The sequence below is a fragment of the Cololabis saira genome, chromosome 7 (assembly GCF_033807715.1).
Source record: "Cololabis saira isolate AMF1-May2022 chromosome 7, fColSai1.1, whole genome shotgun sequence".
Taxonomy (NCBI): Eukaryota; Metazoa; Chordata; class Actinopteri; order Beloniformes; family Belonidae; genus Cololabis; species Cololabis saira.
Genome location: NC_084593.1, coordinates 25110759 through 25131490, shown reverse-complemented (window position 1 = coordinate 25131490; position 20732 = coordinate 25110759). Strand labels below are relative to the sequence as shown.

At 38.1% G+C, this 20732-nt stretch overlaps 2 protein-coding genes across 10 annotated transcripts in view; one reads left to right on the top strand and one right to left on the bottom strand.

Moving 5' to 3' along the window:
* Positions 1-1270: 1270 nt before the first annotated feature.
* LOC133446954 (uncharacterized) overlaps positions 1271-20732 on the bottom strand; it is a 20841-nt gene continuing 1379 nt past the window's right edge. Inside the window, exons 1-12 of one of the 8 annotated variants that reach the window (XM_061725198.1) lie at positions 11887-11979; positions 10510-10632; positions 10276-10366; positions 9933-9947; positions 9712-9842; positions 7038-7173; positions 6216-6500; positions 5717-6055; positions 4282-4472; positions 2366-2464; positions 2191-2283; positions 1271-2110 (exon numbers count right to left, since the gene is read on the bottom strand). In XM_061725198.1, coding sequence (XP_061581182.1) covers positions 1889-2110; positions 2191-2283; positions 2366-2464; positions 4282-4472; positions 5717-6055; positions 6216-6500; positions 7038-7173; positions 9712-9842; positions 9933-9947; positions 10276-10327 — 1563 coding nt within the window. In that variant the 5' untranslated portion in view covers positions 10328-10366; positions 10510-10632; positions 11887-11979 and the 3' untranslated portion in view covers positions 1271-1888. The other 7 variants (XM_061725194.1, XM_061725197.1, XM_061725202.1 and 4 more) reach the window with 7 other exon arrangements.
* The window catches only part of LOC133446957 (uncharacterized), a 19091-nt gene continuing 16500 nt past the window's right edge, over positions 18142-20732 (top strand). Inside the window, exons 1-2 of one of the 2 annotated variants that reach the window (XM_061725207.1) lie at positions 18142-18324; positions 19014-19056. In XM_061725207.1, coding sequence (XP_061581191.1) covers positions 19017-19056 — 40 coding nt within the window. In that variant the 5' untranslated portion in view covers positions 18142-18324; positions 19014-19016. The remainder of the gene's footprint in view (positions 18325-19013; positions 19057-20732) is intronic. The other variant, XM_061725206.1, reaches the window with a different exon arrangement.

Sequence of the window (20732 nt, the reverse complement as noted above, 5' to 3'; positions counted from 1 at the left end):
TCTCATTTTAGTAAAAAAATCTCATTACACTTAAAACAAGACTCATCACTGGAAAAAACAACAATTTTCAGCTGTTTCAAGTAGATTTTCATTTGAAATAAGTAGAAAAATCTGCCAGTGGAACAAGATTTTTTTGCTTGTAATAAGAAGATAAATCTTGTCCCACACGCAGATTTTCCTACTTATTTCAAGTGAAAATTTACCTGAAACAGGTGAAAATTGTCACATTTTTCTGGTGATGACTCTAAATGTTGAAATAGCAGTAATACCACATTCATTGATGAAATGACATAAGGGATGAAAAGGAGGGATGGCAGTTTTACAGGGGGGATGATTTTGACCGTTTTTATTTCAGAGTGGGATGCCATCCCCCCTCAACTCCAGTACTGGTTACAACAGCAGCAGCATCAGTGCATTTTTCATACATGCATTCAACACCAAGATAAAAACAGATCCAATAAAAAAACAGATCACTTAAAATAAAAATTTAGATTTAAAATTAAAATTAAAATTAAAATGCTGGAGTGCTAAAGTGCTGAGTAATAAAGTGCTAAGTAATAAAGTGCTGGAGTATTGCACATAGGACAGTTATTGCACATTATAGAGCTTGACATTGATAGCTGGAAGGAACGCCTTTCTGTGGCGTTGGGTTTTGTGGAGGGATCAGCAGCCACTGAAGCTGCTCCGCCCAAACACCTCCAGGGCATGAAGTGGGTGAGTGTCATTGTTCATGATACTGTTCATTTTCCTGAGCATCCTCACTTCAGCCACCTGCTCAACAAAGTCTTGAGGTATGCCCGTGGTGGTGCTCGCTTTTTTAATCAGTTTGAGTCTGTTTTTCTGTGTGAAGTGCGAGCACCCACACCCGCTGGCCACAACAGTCTTATAAAAAGAGCACAGCAATGATTTACAAATGTTAAAAGAACGCAACCATCTTAAAAAGTGCAACCTGCTCTGCCCTCTCTTGCAGACTGCCTCTATGTGGCTGGACCAGTCCAGCTTGTTGTCCAGCAGTCACACCCAAGTACTTGTAACTTGAAACAAGCTCCACATCAGTTCCTTGAATGGAGACAGGATCAGGTTCTGGCCTCTTCCTCCTGAAATCAAGGACCATTTCTTTGGTCTTGGTAATGTTCAGCCTCAGGTGGTTAAGGTCACTCCAGGTGGTAAAATCCTTTATCGTGTCCCTGTACTCTCCCTCACAGCCTCAAAGCGTAGTGCAAAATAAAAGAGAAATAATCAAAGATGTATTTGTTAAAAATACATTTTATTGTTTTTGACAGAATTTATTTTTATATCAGTTGCTGGGAAGATGTGGTAATTTTATCCTTCAAAAGTTCAACGTTTAATAAGCTGTTACAAGATTTGAAGAAGCATGTCACACATTATATATCTCTTACTACATTTGTGTTGACATTAATTACAACATGCCTGCAAAAGTAATTAAAATGCAAAACAAACTAATAGTTGCCCCCTTCTCTCCCACTGACAGTGGGGCTAGGCTCTAGCCGGATTTATTCATTTGTGATGCTTATGAACAGTGAGCACTTCAAATAACGCTATACTGGTTCAAAAGACTGAAAAATTCTATTTTACAAACTTAATTATCGCTATTTTACTTTCTATGTAACAGTAGAGTTGATATAACACAGAGAAACAGTGAGACACTCAACAAACAGTGCAGATCATATTGGTCCTGAGGGTCTGGAGGTAGGTAAAAGGACGAGATTTCAGGAGTACCTTCAGGCAGTGCAACAATAGACGGGAAAGTTAATTCTCAAATCATGCCTTGGAAAAATTTAAACTGCACCTTGCACAGGTGGGGTAATTCTCTTCCATAACATCACCTAAAAATCTTGACTGTTCACACTTTCTTTCAGCTGTAATTTCACAAAAAGTCTAGTTTCTTTGAAGTGTAAACACTGCAAGATTCAGAGGTGTCAGTGTCTAGAGGCAGTCTGGAAAAGAACTCCTGGGATTTGCTCCACCTTTCCTCATCTCCATCTTTCTTGATCTGAAACTGGACGCAGTCCCCGGAGGAGTGAAGGCAGTCTGAGGTGCCGGGCACAGAGAAAGAAATCCGGCTGTCCTCCTCGTTGGATTTATATAGCTACGAGATAAATAAGACCCAATCATTTAAAAGATAACCACGACTGAAACATGAAAACACTCACATTATTGCCGTCTTACCTCAGTGGTTGTATCATGATGAGGAGAGCTTCCCGCCGCTGACATTTGTTGGTTCTCAGTTGTCGGGGACCCGGTGATAACAGGGGAGTAATTCTGGAAATAAAAACAACGGCACTTTAAACTATTTAAACTATTTAACAGTTTTAACTTCCCAGATTTAGTAAATCAGCCTTACAGACTGAGCAAGACTAGCTCTTGGGGTCCATTTTCTTGGCGTTCCAGGCTGCTTGGGGAGACTGTAGGCTGGAGGCGGTGGATGGAAATGACTGTATTCCTGAAATGTCACAAACACACAAACATAAACTCAACACAGCAGTGAGCTACTCGTACGCATTTTTACCAACAAATAACTTCAGTAATTGCACTCAAGTTCTGCTCAGGAGCCATCGGGATTTGGTTTTCATCGTGAACCAAGATGAGTTCTCAGCAAAGTTACCTTTGATGTAGATCCTTGCAACAATATTCTGATGTAGCCTTCTTATTCGGAAATGTTTTATTGATTATATCTTAATAATTTTTCTTTTAGGTTGACTATTTTACACCAGTCCAGGGAACGCAGATACAAAATAGCCCTTTTGGCTAATTCTGGCATATTTTACATTTGTTTAAATGTATTATTAATGTGCATTGTCCCTGATAACTAAACCTTTAAATAAATAAATAAATATTCATGTACAAGCACAATCAGGCACAATTGAAGAGAAAAAGACAGCCCAAATAAACAAGCAAATTCATTAAAGACAATTTCTTTTGTCTTTCTTTTGCTAAATCCTATTCTTTCATCGTCACAATCAACTCAGGTATTTCAGAATCTGAATCAGGAATGACAGCATAAGGAGGCAGTAAGAGCTGTTGCTTCACAGATAAAAGATTATTGGTTCAAATCCCAGCTAGGGCCCTTCAGGGTTGAGTCCATGTCTCCACGATAACTGTGCACAACTTTGTGAGTCAGGATTATCCATCGGAGTAAGAGTGCATAGTTGTTCGTCTCTGTGACTCCCCGCCCTGAACAGGATGAGCGGCCATAAAAAATACATGGAAGGTGTCAGATTGGGTGCGACTCCTGAGGGAGTGATAGTCGATCCCTTCTTTATTTAAACCTGACTGGCTTTTATTTCTGCTTGTGTGATCCTGTCCAGATCCCCAGAGCTCTCTAAGGATTTTAGAAAAGAAAGGGTGTATTTAAATAACAGACAAAAAAACATCTCAAAGTATTCTAAATATATAATTTCACTGTCATGATTAAATAACCACTGCCAGTGTATCCAGGAGTTTCCACATGACAGGATTCTGCCCAAGATTTGTTTGTTTAGTACAGACAGAAATTTGCAGATTAAGATCTACTTGTAACTCTGCAACTGATGGTGTATACGCTTTTGTTTTTCTTTATACAGACGTAGGCTGTATATTTGACCTCCATGGTGGGCATGAAGGAAAAAAAAACCTTGTAAGGGTACATTTATGGGATCAGACATCCCCATTTACTTTGAAAATACTACTACTACTACTACTACTTCTACTACTACTACTACTACTAATAATAATAATAATAGTAATAATAATAATAATAATAATAATAATAATAATAACAACAATAACAACAACAGCAGCTTCACGATAATCTTACTGTGAAGATGCAGTAAGACGTTACCAAGATTCTTAATGAAAAATCAAAGTGAATGTGAAGATGATTTGAGTCTGTTTCTCCGAAAGCTAAAGTTGAATTGCTTGTGACGCTTGAACAGAATAATATTCTTCAGCATAAAATGGCTCAGAAAAACTAGAGGCTTTTGAAATAATATGGTCAGGAAAAAATATATATATTAAGCTTTTTTTCTCCAAACATGCTGAAAAAACTATTTTAGTCTGAATATTTGGAACCGACATTTTCACTTCTTGGAACACAGTGGACTATAAAAAATAGGTAAATGGAATACGGACCGTAAGAGGAGTATTTGGTTCACTTTAGCACATTTAGACAATAAAAGAATACACATAACACAAAGTTCAAATAAATGTTAACCTGGTGTGTAACTGCTGTAACTATGACAACAGCAGTTATTAGTGATCCCGTGAGCCGGTTGTCCTCACCTGGATGTTAGCCGTGGGAGGGTTGGGCGGTGGTGTGGGTTGGGCGTTTGTTCTGATACCGGTGAGGATCTGCGTCAGGCTGCAGTTTGGGTAGCGCTTCATGAACAAGATGAATCCAGCAAGTGACACAAACATGCCAGAAGGAACGGTGATGGACTTAAGGAGTGCTCGCCAAGAGCTCCCCCTTTTGTCTAAAAGAAGTGGGAAAACATAGATGGATATTAAAGTTATTAGGAGAAGTGGCATCAGGTGTGATGTGTGATAAAAGAGTTTCAGCTAAAATGAAAGGAAAGGTGTACACAACTGTGGTGAGACCAGCAATGTTTTTGGTCTAGAGACAGTGTCACTGAGGAAGAGATGAAGATGCTGAGGTTCTCTATGGGAGTGACCAGACTGGATAGGATCAGGAATGAGAACATCAGCGGGACAGCACATGTTAGAGGCTTTGGAGATAAAGTCAGGGAGGCCAGACTGAGATGGTTTGACATGTCCAGAGGAGAGATAGTGAATATATTGGTAGCAGGGCCGCCGCAAGGGGTGTGCGAACCGTGCGACCGCACGGGGCCTCGCGCTCCAAGGGGCCTCGCGCTATGGGCCGTTTTTTTTTTTTTTTTCAAAAAAAAATTTTTTCAATTTTTTTTTTTTTTCGTTTTTGTTTTTAGTTTTTTCCCTTTCTAAATATCAACAGACACGTTCCATTACAGACCTAAATGTGTACTAGTCTGTGCATATCAATAAATATATGTGCAATGATGCACGTGTCTGTTGTTCCATACAACTGATCAGACCAAGCACATTGACACAAGCTGCTCTGATCCAGACGGTGGAGTTGGAACAAACTGTCACACAATGTCGAGAGAACGAGACAGATTCAGGAAATTTCCATCAGGGGATGAAAAAAGAAAAAAAATAAAGAAAATGTTAGAGTTTAATGCCTCTCTGAAAGGCTCGTTTGATAAATTTGTTACAAAAATCACCGATCCGACCGGGTCTCAAGCAGCCGTGGGGCCCCGCGTCAAGGCAAGAGATGATGATGAGGCAGGGGAAGGTATCCAGTATTTTGCTAATTGGAGAGTTAAAATTGCACATATAAACACTCAATCCGACCCGAAAAACCCAAAAATTTTGCGCGCGTGAGCGTAGCTCATTTCGCACAGGGCCTCGCAAATGTCCCAGGCGGCTCTGATTTGTAGAAGGATGCTGAGTTTTGAACTACCAGGCAGGAGGCCCAGAGGAAGAACAAAGAGGAGGTTTATAGATGTCGTGAAAGAGGACATGAAGGTAGTTGGGGTAAGAAAAGAGGATGCAGAAGACAGGCTCAGATAGAGGCAACTGATTCGCTGTGGCGACCCCTGAAGGGAAAAGTCGAAAGGAGGAGAAGAAGAAGGAGAAGTGGCAACTTTGCAGCAATGAGCTCATGTGAAGACAAACTCACCAATCACATGCACGTAGGTAGAGGAAACCAGGTTGCCGTTCACGTCTCTGACTTCGTATAACCCATCGTGCCTCGACGTAAGTCTCGTGATGACGACTTCATTGACGGAGCCGTTCCTGCTCAGAGAGACGATACCTCTGTAGCGCAAATCGTGGTCTGTGATCTGACCCTCGCGAATCAGCTGCACGGGGCCACGCGGGGGTTTGGGGTCGAAAGGGCCCAGGGAGGATTCATCAGGAATTCGTCCAGGGGTAAAAATGAGGTGGGCGTGATGGACAGGGAGAAACAAGGGGAGGGTTAGAGACTCCTTAGTGAGGCGTGTAATGTTGAAGGAGTGACCTGCGTCAAAATGCAGAGCCAACAAGACAACAAGGGAGAGGAAGGAAATGCGAAGGTTTGAGAGAGAAAAAAGATTGAAGAGAAAAAGGAAACATTATCACCACTTATCTAAAAGTTAAAGAAATCACCGGTAAAACTTCATCACTCCATCTCTGCTCACCTCGGACGGAGAGCGTGCTACGAGACAGAACCTTCCCACTATCGTCTCTCACAGTGTAGTTGCCTTGGTCTGATTGCGTGACCCTATCCGCCACCCAGACCCTCCCACCTCGCAGCAGCCGCCCCCGACCCGCGTCACTCGTTTCGGGGTTTGTCTGATTCCACAACACCACTGGCATCGCCTCAGCAGGAGCGCCCCGCGGGGAAAACTCCAGCAAGGAGCCATTTTCAGGGATGCTGTGTTCAAACGTCTCCCCGTAGTGTCTGCGATAGGGCTTGATGCATTCTGAAAAGAGATGAACACGTCAGCGTTTACATAGTTGATGATCTCACAGCCACAAATCAGAAAAGGTTGGGATGGCATGAAATGTGTAAGAAATAAAATGCAGTCGTTCTTACTTTGACTTTTATTTCCTTTACAGACAGAATAAAAACCTTTCAAAATCCCATAAACTCAAGATATTTCATGGTTTTTTTTCTATATCAGCTTCATTCTATTTTTTAATACACATTGAACTGCAGGCCTGCAAAATAAGTCAGTAAGTGTGCAACCTCCTGCTAGTAGGAATAATAAAAAGCTTTGATATATAATGTCTGAAAAAATACAAAGGCAAAGTTAATTTAAGAGTTACTGCATTTTTTTTAGTTTCCTTTGTTATTCATTAAGTAGCTATTGAGCGACTATGCAAACATTTAAGTTACACAATATGGATTTAGCTGATAATCAGATTCAGAAAAATGATTAGCGTACTACCGTACATTTCTAGTGGCTGAGTTAAAAAACAAAAAACAACAAAAAAGATGATACAGGAAGATACAGCACCTGAAACAAACAGATGAACTGTCTCGTAGGTGAATCCAACAGACAGTTTGTTGGCATAAATTCCCTGATCACCGTGAGTAACCTCTTTCAGGACCAACGTCTTATCTCTGGTCCACTCGAACCGCGGGTCCTTCACCTGCAATCCAGACAGGAAAAAAAAAAAAACGGGAAACCTTTCATGAGCTCCAGTCAAACCTGACGCAGGTTGGAGAGGACTACAGTGTGAGTGGGAGGTGGGGGGTAAGGGCATAATTTTACACAAACTTTAATTGTTTATTTTGCTTCTGTTAACTTTAGGATACAAGAAGAAATATGCAAAATCTGCACCACATCTGTTTGGTTAAGTCGATTTCCAACTTAAACATAGTGGAAAACTTTCAAAAAACTGATATGAATAAGACATGATATAAATAATGCACTGTTCTATAATAATAAAAATAATATCAATAAAAATGACTAAAAAGTTAAAAATGTACATAAAAAAATTCGATATAAAACTGTTGTTTGGACAGCGACCATGACCCAGTCTGATCAGCGCATGTTTACTGTTTAATGATACAACAGTGCAAGGGCGTAGGTTTGCATAGGGACGGTAGGGACATAACACTACCAACTTTTCAGGAGGCTCAAATTGTCCCCACCAACTTTTAAGCAACCTTATTTGCATTATATAATGAGTTCAGATATAAAGGTAATTTAGATTGTCTTCCCAAATGTTGTAAGGATAGAATTGACCCTACCATTATTAAGTGAATTATTTTAAAGCAATGTATTACTCTTGTGGTGAAGGACAATGTAGGCTAACATGTAGTTCCATATATAGGTTAAGTAGTAGTTAAGAGATTATTAATAAGTTTGTATTTATTGTGTATGTTAATATAATTTAAGTTATGTTCAAATATTGCAATTTAAATTGACTCCTGGAATATTCTGGAAGTTTTCAAAATGTTTCTTTAGTAGTTCTTGAAAACAAAGGTTTGAATGGAACCGTGTATCAGGTGAACCAATACACATGAAAGTTAGTATAAGTCAATACAGATTTATTTTGCATTGATCATTTAGCCTATCAATTAATTAGGTTCATATTCGTGACAAATGTAGCCCTGTCCAATCTGTTTGGTCTTATTAATGTCCCGTCCCCAGCAAAAAGTGTACATGCAGGTTATGCTGTTGTATCGTCCCTACCAATGTTGAGACCAAACCTACGCCCTTGCAACAGTGTTTATATGACACAACAAAGGTCGTCAGCTTACGTATATGTCATCTACACACTCTGCCTGCTGCCACTCCCCCCTCACAATCACTGCCACTTGCATGTTGCTACCAGCTGCTCTGTGTGTGGGTATTTACGGCACAGGTCTCCAGACATTCGCTGTCAGTTCGTCTGCGATTCAGCATGTTCCTGTTCCTTGGCTTCCCTCAACGGACCCCAGTGCTTGATCCAGCCTGTTTGACCCGACAACAACTGCTCTCCTGCCCCGGCTCCAGCCTGTGCCGGTGTGTGCGGCTGTTGCTCCTCTCAGCTTCTGACGGAGCCGCTCCAACCACTGGACCCACGGTCTCCACTCAGACTCTCACTCTCCCCATCCCCTTTCCCCTTAATCAATAAAGAACCTTTTGGCTTACGTGTACGCATCTGGTTCTCCTGTCTCATATTTGACAGTATAATGCAGTAATTTTCAATAGCAGCATTTCTTTACATCGGTTATCCCTTCCTTATTCAAAAACTGTTCAATACGATTCAAACTCGGGTGCACAAAGTTAAAAAACTGCAACAGAAAAAATAATAGTTTTTAAAGATTGTAGTGATGATGTGTAACTGGAACTATTAACGGCACTGACTTTTAATTAACTATCCATCTTGTATTAATTTAACATTGTGTAGTATTGTATATAATGTTTATTGCTCGGGTTTACTTGACTTCTTGATTTCAAGAATCCAAAATACTGATGTTTACAAATGTAATGATCAAGGTAAAGTCTTTCATGAGTAGTGTGAAAAGCACTTTGAATTGCCTTGTTGCTGAAATGTCCTATACAAATAAACTTGCCTTGCCTTGCCTTGAAAGCAGAACTCTTTGGGAATTATATTTATCTGATTATTTAAAGGAGATGAAATGAAAAGAACATGCTACCTCAAGGAAAACACGGTGGGAGAGCTATCATGCTGAGTAGCTGCTTTGCTGTCACTTACCCATAATGAGAATGATTACCGGTAAATCAAAAGATAGGAATTTTAGAGAGTCAGAAAACACGGCTTGAGGTGAGGTGAAGGTATTGATTGAGTTGAACAGTTGAAAAGTAAAAGATTAAGTATTTTAAACCAGAATCTGATGTAGTAAAGGACATTGAGCTCAAAGAAAAAACCTGTGCAAGATGTTCCTATGTGGCTCCAGAAAATGTTTTGATGTCGTCACTTCAAAATTTCTACAACCAAAAGTTGGTGAATGATACAAATAATTGTGATCAGGATACAAGTTGTTTTTGCGCTTCATTTTTGGTGTGTTCTCTTTAATAACTATTTCTGACATTTAAAAAAATATTTCGATACAAAAAAGGAGTCAATTTGCACTTATCCAAGTATCCTAGCTTCTGAGCCTGCACCTAAAGAGTGTAATTACAGTCAATCCACACACACAGCACACACAACAAAAACAAGCACTCTTCCACTCACAGTGGTTTGCTCCAGCAGGACTCGTCTCGGTCCCTGATCGTCTGGCGAAAAAGTTACGATTCTAGATGTGGAGTCCACCGGAAGTCGGAATTCCTTCCCCACACATACCGTTTGGACTTTTTCTCTTTCACCTGTCAGCAAGCAAAAAAAGTTCAGCAAGCTCTTGAGATTTAAGCATGTTGTTGTGGCCAAAGTTTTACAAAAATGAGCCACCGACTCACCTAGTAAATCCCAACCTGTAGGTAGATTGTAGTTAACACGATTAGTTATGTTCTGCAACACGGTACAATGATATCAAACACAGTGAAATATCTCTGAGGATATCATATCGGACCACTTTATATTCTATTCTATGTTTTTACTTATAAGGTGGTGACCGTATGTATATACATGCACCAATTTATTTGGTATAGCATGTAAAATAATCACCCACTAACGAGTGACCAGTGACTGTATAAAACAGTGGTGAATGGATAATAAACTTTTGTTTTTAACACCACTCAAAGTCAAATCTTAAATAGGTCTTTTCAAAACCCAAAACGAATATGACATGCAAAGCCTTACCTGCAGCTGCAGCAAAGGTCAAAAGTGCGATGAAGAAAACGTTGGAGGACATCTTTTCCTGCAGAAACCAGCAGACAGCAGGTTGTTTGATCTGTAAACATATAATTGTCATTCACCTCCACTCTCCTCTCTGAAAACACATGCAGCCATCAATCAACAAGGTACACAGGGGGAGCTGAGGTGATGGTGTCTCCTGAGCCAAATGCACTTCACTACACACACATAGACACATACATGCACCGAGCATCAGTCTTCACTCATCATGTGCACGCTGCTGTGGGAAGTCACGTCCACTCAGGTGTCCAACATGTTTCCTCTCCTCCATCATCCGCAGCGACACAGTAGGCAGCTCTTATACTGGCAACAAATCATCAAACAAATGGAGGTTTGCAAACAGCTCACCTGCAATAAAAACCTAAAAAGAGTCCAGTCAAACGCTGGAAAAAATATCCCCCGTGTTATTATGGATGTAGATTAGTCGATATAAACCGTCGTCTGCAGATCACGCATGCGCATTGGCCCCCTTAAACGCTCGGACGCTCCGACTGTATTTTTCAGCCAACGCATGCTCCGATGCGAGCAGGGAGGGTCACGTGATACCTTTGCTATTTCAGTGACAATGCCACAGCGTGCACGTTTGTCTATGATTGACTATATATAGACATTAAGCACTGCAGTATGTCACTATAACATCCAGTAGTAATAATAAGAAGGCTGTTTTTATGGAGAAAAAACGAGGATTTCCTAGTTTATTTACCTTTGGTCACATTGCCCTAGTGTAGTTCACCTACTGTATTGTTTACTTTGTTTGTTCTGTTAGTATAAATTATAATGAAGATGTTAATTTACAAAAAAACTAAAATAAAATAATAATGAAGTGTTCACTGATTATACTGAATAAAACCCAAGATACTCAGGAATTTGTTACACAGGAGAATTTTAGGGGGCATATAATATGAAAATGCTTGAGTGCATATGGGTGTTTTGATTTCTTTTTTTTAAATATCTTTTTATTTCACAATAATTTTCACAATTCACATTTTCACATGCATGATTTCTATTATACCCACATTCCTACCCTCCCCATAATTAACCTAGGGGAAAAAAAAACATATATTAAGGGAGAACAAAATTAAATATTAAAAAAAAATAAGGAAAGAAATAAATATATAATGGCAGCAACAGCGATATCAAACTATATATATATCAATACATACATACAAACATACATACATATAAGGCACAAGTTCGAAAATAAAGATACTCATTGGTCCCCTTTGGAAAAATTATCCAGTTTTGAGAATAATGGGAACCAAAATCCTTGAAAAATATGAGCACGGTTGTATTTTTCTAAAGTTAATTTTTCCAATGGAAAAAAAACTGAAATTTGATCCAAAAAAAACTTGAAAGTTGGAGGGGAATCATCTTTCCAAAGTAAAAATATGCATTTCTTAGTGAAGTATGTGATCATAATTAATATCTTGCTTTTTTTCCGGTCTAACTGAAGATCCAGTGTGTCATTTAATAAATACAAATTGGAGCTTAAAGGGAAAGTTCGGTTTTTTACAACCTGGACCTTATTTATGACATTTTTTATGGTCGTATACTCACCCAGAAAAGTTTGGTGTCATTTGGAGTCCTTCGGAAGATATTAGGAGTTTTTTTGCGAGCCGCTTCTCCGTGTAATGGAGCGCATGAGGGCATAGACGGACGCAGACGATGCAGCGTCTAAATAACACATGATTGCCACGAAACTCGTTCATTTCTTTTATGAATCACTAGATCTGCTTCCAGGACCTGTTGTAACATTGTGGCGCGGTCTGTGTATTAAATAAATAATAAATTTCCGTTTGTAAACAAGACCTCTGAACTCATGACGTCATCTCTGTGCGCGCGTCCCAGACACAGCTCCGTGTACAGCTGGAGTTCGCTACTGTTAGTTTACTGTTAGTTATTTGAAACATGTCTGAATATTTGTCAAATTCTGAGGTTGTGGACGACGACTTTGAATATGATGGCCGTCCTTACCGTTTTGAGCCGGAGTATACGGCTGAAGAGCTCACGGAACGGAGGACAGAGTGCGCGCACAGAGATGACGTCATGAGTTCAGAGGTCTTGTTTACAAACGGAAATTTATTATTTATTTAATACACAGACCGCGCCACAATGTTACAACAGGTCCTGGAAGCAGATCTAGTGATTCATAAAAGAAATGAACGAGTTTCGTGGCAATCATGTGTTATTTAGACGCTGCATCGTCTGCGTCCGTCTATGCCCTCATGCGCTCCATTACACGGAGAAGCGGCTCGCAAAAAAACTCCTAATATCTTCCGAAGGACTCCAAATGACACCAAACTTTTCTGGGTGAGTAAACGACCATAAAAAATGTCATAAATAAGGTCCAGGTTGTAAAAAACCGAACTTTCCCTTTAACTCAAAATTAATTTCTAATACTGATTGTGTGAAGGAATGAATTGATTTCCAGAAACTTATTAAAAGATCACATTCCCAAAACATATGTACAAATGTTCCATCGATTCTTTTACATCTTGGACATTTTGAAGAGATATCCTTTGAAATTTTGTGCATTTTAATTGGAGTTAAATACAGTTTTGATTTGGTGTTTTGATTTCTGAAGAATTGTTTTGAAGCCTTTTGTTCCTTCTACTGCACGGCACCATGTTGTAAATGAGAGAAATGGCTGGACACAGATTACCACTCTATGTCAATCAAAGTTTGCCTTGGCTATCATCTCCTTCAGCTGATCTATGCCAGAGGAGGTGTAGAGCTTCAAGTGAACATTTGCAGCAGAGTATCCCATTTCCAATGTCGTTTTGGTGGCTAAATCACAAATGACTGTTGCCACTGGGTTACTGCAACCTGCAGATTGGTTTGCTGAGCGTCGTAATGATGAGTAGTGAGAAAATGAAAGTTGCTAGCCATTTGTTACGTCGACAGTTAATCAAAATTAACTTACCTCAATGTGTTTATCAGGTAGGATAGGGAAACTCTGAATGCCAATATCTCATTGAATGAGGATTAATCTTTCACTCCACAATATGAAAACATTTATCAGAATTGCAGATATGGTCACAGGTGGGCATTATGATCTTCTTCCACATCATCACAGTGTCAGTGTCAGTGTGACATATTTGCATATCTACAACTCATCTCTTCATTCATTCTGACACTTGGCATTTAATAACAGATTACCAACTAAAATGCACGATAATTAACTTTGAATGATCAAGGAGCACTGATGTGCCTAATCTGCCTCAGCATTAAAAAAATATTGTTTAATTTTGTTGAAACAAGGAACAAAGATGCTCAGGTACAGTGTATTGGAGTCAAATTATGCATTTTATTTAGTAAATGTGGTGTAGAAGTGAAAGTTGCCAGAGGTAAAAAATAAAGTAAAGATGTGTTAAAAATTCTACTACAAAGAATATGTACTTTGTTACATTACAATACTGGAGTCCAGAGAAGAATTTCCCAGCTTCCATATCTAAGGCTGTGTCTGAAATCAGTATGTAAAATTATTATACTCCATATGGTGAGCTTATTGTATGCTAAGTGACCAGAGAAGAACTACTTTTCAGTCCCGGATTTTCATCCATCCCACTTTTACATTGTGAAGGAAATGGGAAAAACTAAGTGACAATTCTGCTGTTACTGTTCTCTTGTGTAAAAGTAGCAAGTTTTAACAACTGTCCAGATGTTAAATGACTCTTTACCCAGATTAATAACAAAAAATTATGATCGTTAAAATGATCACATATTTTCACTTGAGCAAGATGTTGATTTGAAACTGAAATGAAATCTTCCAAATTAAATTCATGTTACCATTTCAACGACAGCACATTGAACTACTGCTTACAGGTTTTGGTTCATAACTGTAAATGGTAACATTAGCCCCATACACTGTGCAGTGCACTGGTTTCTTTATCCGTGTCAGTGGGAGTGAGGATTTCCTTCCCACTGTGCATGAGCAGGAGTGCTTCCTAGAGCTCCTGAGTCAGTGGGCTTTGGTTCTTAACTTGAGCTTCTTTCTCAAGCACGTAGAAAAGTGTCAATAGAAATGTATATGTCAGACTGATTACATGGTAATGATCTATGAGGAAGATATCATGTGAGAGGCGATGAACAGAAATTAACCCGTTTTTAGAGGGGAGCAGGTCTTACTCTAAAACTCTATATCTGATTTTATATGTGCCAGTACCACAATCCTTGTGACTTTCAGTGACATTTTATTACTTCTCTTGACAATAAAACCTCCCAGTTTCTTCCCATGTGACAACAGACTAGATCGTTCAGTTTCTGTGTTACAAGTGACCCTGTCAGCAAACTAAGCAGGACCCGGTTTCCTGAAGCCCTGAGTTGAGGGGATCAATACGTCTTGAGAGTCCAATAAAGCGAAAGCTAAGGCATGGTTTTCAACACCATGTGGATATTCAATGGACTCTATCCATCTCTTCTTTCAGTATATATTTGGGTATTCTATTGTTTTTTGTGGCTCTAAAATGTTTATATTAGGTCAAGACTTTACAAAAAAACATTTCTGAGGAAAGATAATTTGATTTAAAGTAAAAGATTGAACCACTCAACTGGGGGGTGGAAGTCAGTTAATTTACCATATTGCTGTTGTAAAAAAGGAAACATTGCTCACAAAATCCTGGTGGGGGCACTGTTGCTGGCTCCAAGGTGAGGTAAGTGCAAGTGATTTTACATAAAACCATAACCATCCAATACACCGTTGAGCAATGCAGCAATTCTACTTTATTTCTTCTTATTTCTTCTTATTTCTTACAGTTCTAAATATGAAATGACTCCATACTTCCTAGCATTGATAAAAAAAAAATCAGTTAACTTACCCGAGACTCTGTCTCTCTGAATCCACCCTTATTCTTTATAACACTTCCTCCAAGTCAAACCAGTTTTATGCATTTTCCAGAGAACTTGGTGTTTTGGAGCGCTGAAAAATTGGATGTCTTTTTTTTTTTCACTTTTCATTTCCAATTACCTGGCTGCCTAATAAATAGATATACATACATACACACACAAAAATACGCACTGTATGTATTTAAAGGGAACCAGTGCTTCTAAAACAAAAATGAAGCCAGTAAATCAGGTTTATTTTTCCTAATGCAGTCGACCTTTAGTTTTCAGTGAAAGAGTAAGAGTCAATGATTCTAATAATTATAAATGCTTGTTTAATAAAGACTTATTGTTGATCTCTTTCTGAAAACTGGGGGAGAGGGATCCATGTTAATGTTAATGTCATGTGGTTCAATGCATTTAGAAGTATACTCGTCATTTTATAAACTCTTTTATTTTAATAAAAGGCTCAATTAAACACTGTATCATTTGTTTTTCTTTCTGGCACCATTAATCCATCCTTGTTCTCACAGATCTATCAACATAGTCAATTTATTTAAATGAAGTTTCTTGTAACATGCTTAATTAAAATTTTAATGACCATAGAAGTAAAACTATTTTCCCTATTAGCTCTGATTTCACAAACGGTCTTACTTAACCCTGTATAAAACACAGATACCTTCACTTTTTAAAGCAGTGCAAGTTTATTTCTATACAATTCAACAATTCAACAATAAAGTGATTCAAAGTGCTTTAGAAATACATTAAAAATTAAATAAAAAGCATGATTTAAAATGTAAACAAAAAAGGAAGAAATAAGAACAATAGATGAACTCCACATGGGATTCTTGTCTGCTCTGTAAAGTTACGTTTTGACTCAAAATACTTCCTGCATGTTCTCTAAGTACGTTTTGAACCAGATTAGTACAGTCCTAGAAAGAGCCAGTTCTTCAGTTGTTTGAGTAAAATATTGTGGTCAACTGTATCAAATGCAGCACCGAGATCCAGTAAGACTAAAACTGACATGTTTCCACCATCTGTATTCAGAGATATGTGATTAAACACTCTGATAAGAGCAGTCTCAGTGCTGTGGTTCTGTCTAAAACCTGACTGGAAGGTATCGTGGCAGTTGCTTTGGGTTAAAAAGTAATTAAACTGTTGAAAAACTGCTTTTTCAATGATCTTACTTAAAAATGGGAGATTTGAGATGGGCCTGTAGTTGTTCATTTGTGTCTTGCCAATAATGTTCTTTTTCAGCAGGGGTTTAGTTACAGCCAATTTTAGTGGCTCTGGAACCACACCTGACAATTAGGTCAAGTTCACGATGAGTATCATGTCTGACTGCAAAGTTTTTGTGTTAATGGGTTGAAACTGTGTCATGGTGTCTAAACCGGTTTTCGGTAGATACGGTATGTGCTGAACCTGCTGCTGATGTACCAACTGCTTGTCTAATGTTTTGGATTTTGTTGGTGAAAAATTGGGGCAAAGCCATTGCCAAATTCCCATCTGCTTAGTAAGGATTTACATCATCATCTTTTGCAGCAAAAAAAAATCAAACTTGCATAGGAGGCCTGACATGGCTTTTTTTGTGAGGAAGTGAAATTCTTATGCAAACACATATTTTACATACCTTGCATAGTAACTGTAGTTTAATTGAAAACTATGCATTTCCCTTTACTGCCAAATACACCATGACAATAAAAATTTGATTTATGGATGTAGTGAAGGAGAACAGGATCTTGGTTGGTGTGAAAGAAAAGGATGCACAGATAGGGGTCGATAGAGACGGATGATTTGCTGTGGCGACCCCTGTTGGGAGCACCCGAGAGGAAAGGAAGAAGACTGGGAATTAAAATAAGATATTAAATTAACAAAAGGACGCATGACAGGACATCACAAGGGCTATATTTAATTGAAATGTGCAATATATAGATTGTTTTTCACTTGGCTGGATCATGTACCAGCTGATTGCTTATTGTAACTCTCGAGCTGGTGTCTTCAGTCATAGACATATATAAAGGCTAGATGACTCGTCCGCGCTGCTTCCAATGCAGAGCGACGTCGTCACACGGCGGCCATCTTGCCACAGGAGAGACGCTCACTCATAACATTGTGTTTAATGGAGCATGTACTGCTTAAACAACCTTAACTTGCTCAATTCTCAACAGATTTTCAAACAGTTTGGTTTGTTATGAACGTCAGAGATGTAGTTATGACACTACATACTTGTGAATAATTATAAACATTGAAAAACGTACTTTTGTATGAAAATAACAAGAAACAGATAGCTATGACATGGTATTTATATTAAATGAATATTTCTATAGTATTCTTAGTCATATTTATATTTACTTTATAACATATATACATATATTATTACCTTATAACATGTATATATATTACATTATAGCATGTTTATATATATACATGTATATATATATATATATATATATATATATATATATATATATATATATATATATATATATATATATATATATACATACATGTTATAATGTACACATATACACATGTTATAATGTCATAATATAATAATACATCATAATGTAATAATATATAAACATGTTATAATGTCATAATATAAATACATCATAATGTAATAATATATACACATGTTATAATGTAATATATATATATACATGTTATAAGGTAATAATATATGTATATATGTTATAATGTAAATATAAATATTACTAAGAATACTATAGAAATATTCATTTAATATAAATACCATGTCATAGCTATCTGTTTCTTGTTATTTTCATACAAAAGTACGTTTTTCAATGTTTATAATTATTCACAAGTATGCAGTGTCATAACTACATCTCTGACGTTCATAACAAACCAAACTGTTTGAAAATCTGTTGAGAATTGAGCAAGTTAAGGTTGTTTAAGCAGTACATGCTCCATTAAACACAATGTTATGAGTGAACGTCTCTCCTGTGGCAAGATGGCCGCCGGTGAACGACGCTGGAGACTCCGCCTTGAGTCATCTAGCCTTTATGTCTAGTGAACAACTGGTTAAAAATCCTTTCAGCCCAGGAGTCGAGTAGTCTGACTGCAAGACGCGCCCATTGACGCGCCCATATATCTCTCCGGTGAAGAAAAAAAGAAAAAGAAGAGTCTCGGCAAGAAGGTTGTCCCCACTATTCAGTGAGTATATAACTACTTTATTTCCATTGGTTTTTAGAAACTTGTACCTTAGCCTACCTATTTGTTTTCACTGTTCCGTTTCTAATCGCTGCAGTCGTTGGGCGACAGAATATGTTTCTGCACGTAAATTTAATATAGAAGAGGCAGGAAATGGAAGCCTATTGTGAGATGAACTTTGTTAATGTGTTGTTTTTTTTAACTTTTATTAATATAATTCATATTCACGTGTTTAGTTCATGTTTAACACAATTAATTGAATGAAAGTCTCATGATTTTATAAGAGCAATCAGCCTGCAGTAGTAGGGTCGCCCTGGCGGTCTGCGGGGCGGAGCGATACAACACACTGGTGGCTTTAGGCTGATTTATGGTTCCGCGTCACACCGCGCAGAGCCTACGCCGTAGGGTACGCGGCGACACGCACCGTACTACGGCGTATGCTCTGCGTCGATTTAACGCAGAACCATAATTCAGGCTTTACGGTCAGGTTTGCCCTGCAAAGATGGTTGTTTTGAACGGACCATTAAGGACATGGAATTAGTTACTTCTTCCAGTTACTTCCACAAAAGCAATTCGGTTTAACAGAGTAACAACTGCCGCTCTTATAGGATATTTCCGTATCGGGGCCGGAGACCTTTCAGAAACGTTTTGACCAAAAACAAAGCACTCCCTCACTGTGCCTCTCTCCGCAGGACATGTTGCGTGTGTTTTTGACAGTTCCTGCTATCTTTTTTGGTGAGTAAAACTATTCCACACAAAACATAAGACAAATTGACAGTATTTCATGTTTATTTACTGCTTAATAGTCTCGGTGGATGACTGAGAACCAGTTGGGAACAATTTGTACTAAACTAGACAGTTGTAGTCTGTAGTCTTTTGCACATGTAAATATTATCCGTTTTTTTGTGTTTATTATTTTTTCTCTTGTACATTACTCATTTTTCTACATTTTATATTGCTCTTTTTTATTATTATTTTATTTTATTATCACGTTGAGCGTGTGCGTGTTTGGCTGCTGCACGATTGAATTTCTCCTCTGGGGGATCAATAAAGTCTGCTATTCTATTCTATTCTATTCTATTCTATTCTATTCTATTCTATTCTATTCTATTCTATTCTATTCTATTCTATTGCATTCTATTCTACATGTTGTTCAGATTTTCTGAAAGTTATCTGTATAAAAACTGCATGGATCTATCTGTCCGTCACTTCTGCTGCCTATGCTCAGGGATATGTATGAGTATGAATTTGTGGTCTAAACTGTGATCCCTCTACAGGGGCGATTCTAGGATCAGAACTTGAAGGGCAAGACAAGATAATTTCAGTATTTGTACATTTTAATGCAATTTTGGACCATCATTACCACATTTTTGAAAGAAAAGGATAACACATTTTAGGTAGAGGAAACACTGAGTAAACCAATACATCTAAGAAAAGTTATTTAAATTCTGAGCCGCAGCAAAAGAGGAATGGATCATAACCATAAAAGAAATATATATCGTATTTCCCCAATTAACAGCTCGGGTGCTTAATTACCCAAATCCACTTGGACACCAGGCGTTTAAAAGAACCAGGCAGTTATTCACTGCCTTTATTTTTACACAGACCTGCGCCAGGACATTATTGTGATGACAGTTACCGTCCCAACATATTCTTTCGTACAAAAGTACTTGAGTATGTTTACCTTATAACTTTTAAGGTAAACATATCTCTACACAAATATTGCAAACCGTATGTACCGGTATTTAAAAATCCGTAGCTGAGGCATTTATATATTTTACAAGTCCAAGCTTAAATGTAGCGTCATACTTTTTATTTTTCTTCTCTCGTACGTTGAGGTTTATGTCCATGATGTGTGTGGTTGACAGACGCCTGTATCATTTCCCATCAAAATCATCAGCCAACTTCTACTTAACAACATAAACAGTGATCTACGATTAAATGCAGCATAAATAAGGACTGGTGATGATAACAATGTGTTGGGAAGGGACAGGAAAAGAAGGAAGGATGTGGGAAATCAAACAATTTTCAAAGCATGAGGGGTACTGCTGTACTTTTGTTGTTAAAATATTACGTTTAAACCATATACTGTATATGTTTTTGACATTTCACAGCTCATTAAACATTGACATGCAGCAAAGAATAAACCAAAAATAAAATATAAATATAATATATAATATCAATAATATATAATATAAATAAAATAAAACTCTTAAATTTTAGGGGTGCTGAGGTTCAATTTAAGGGTGCTGCAACACCCCCAAAAACAGGCTAGAAACGCCTGTCGTCATCTCCTTTACTCGGCCTCTTTCCTTCTGCAGAGGAATGCCCCCCCTTTAAAATTAGCACAGCTACAACTACCACACATTCTGCTTTTGCTATGGCTTAGCAGTGCAGTATTTTATCTTGTG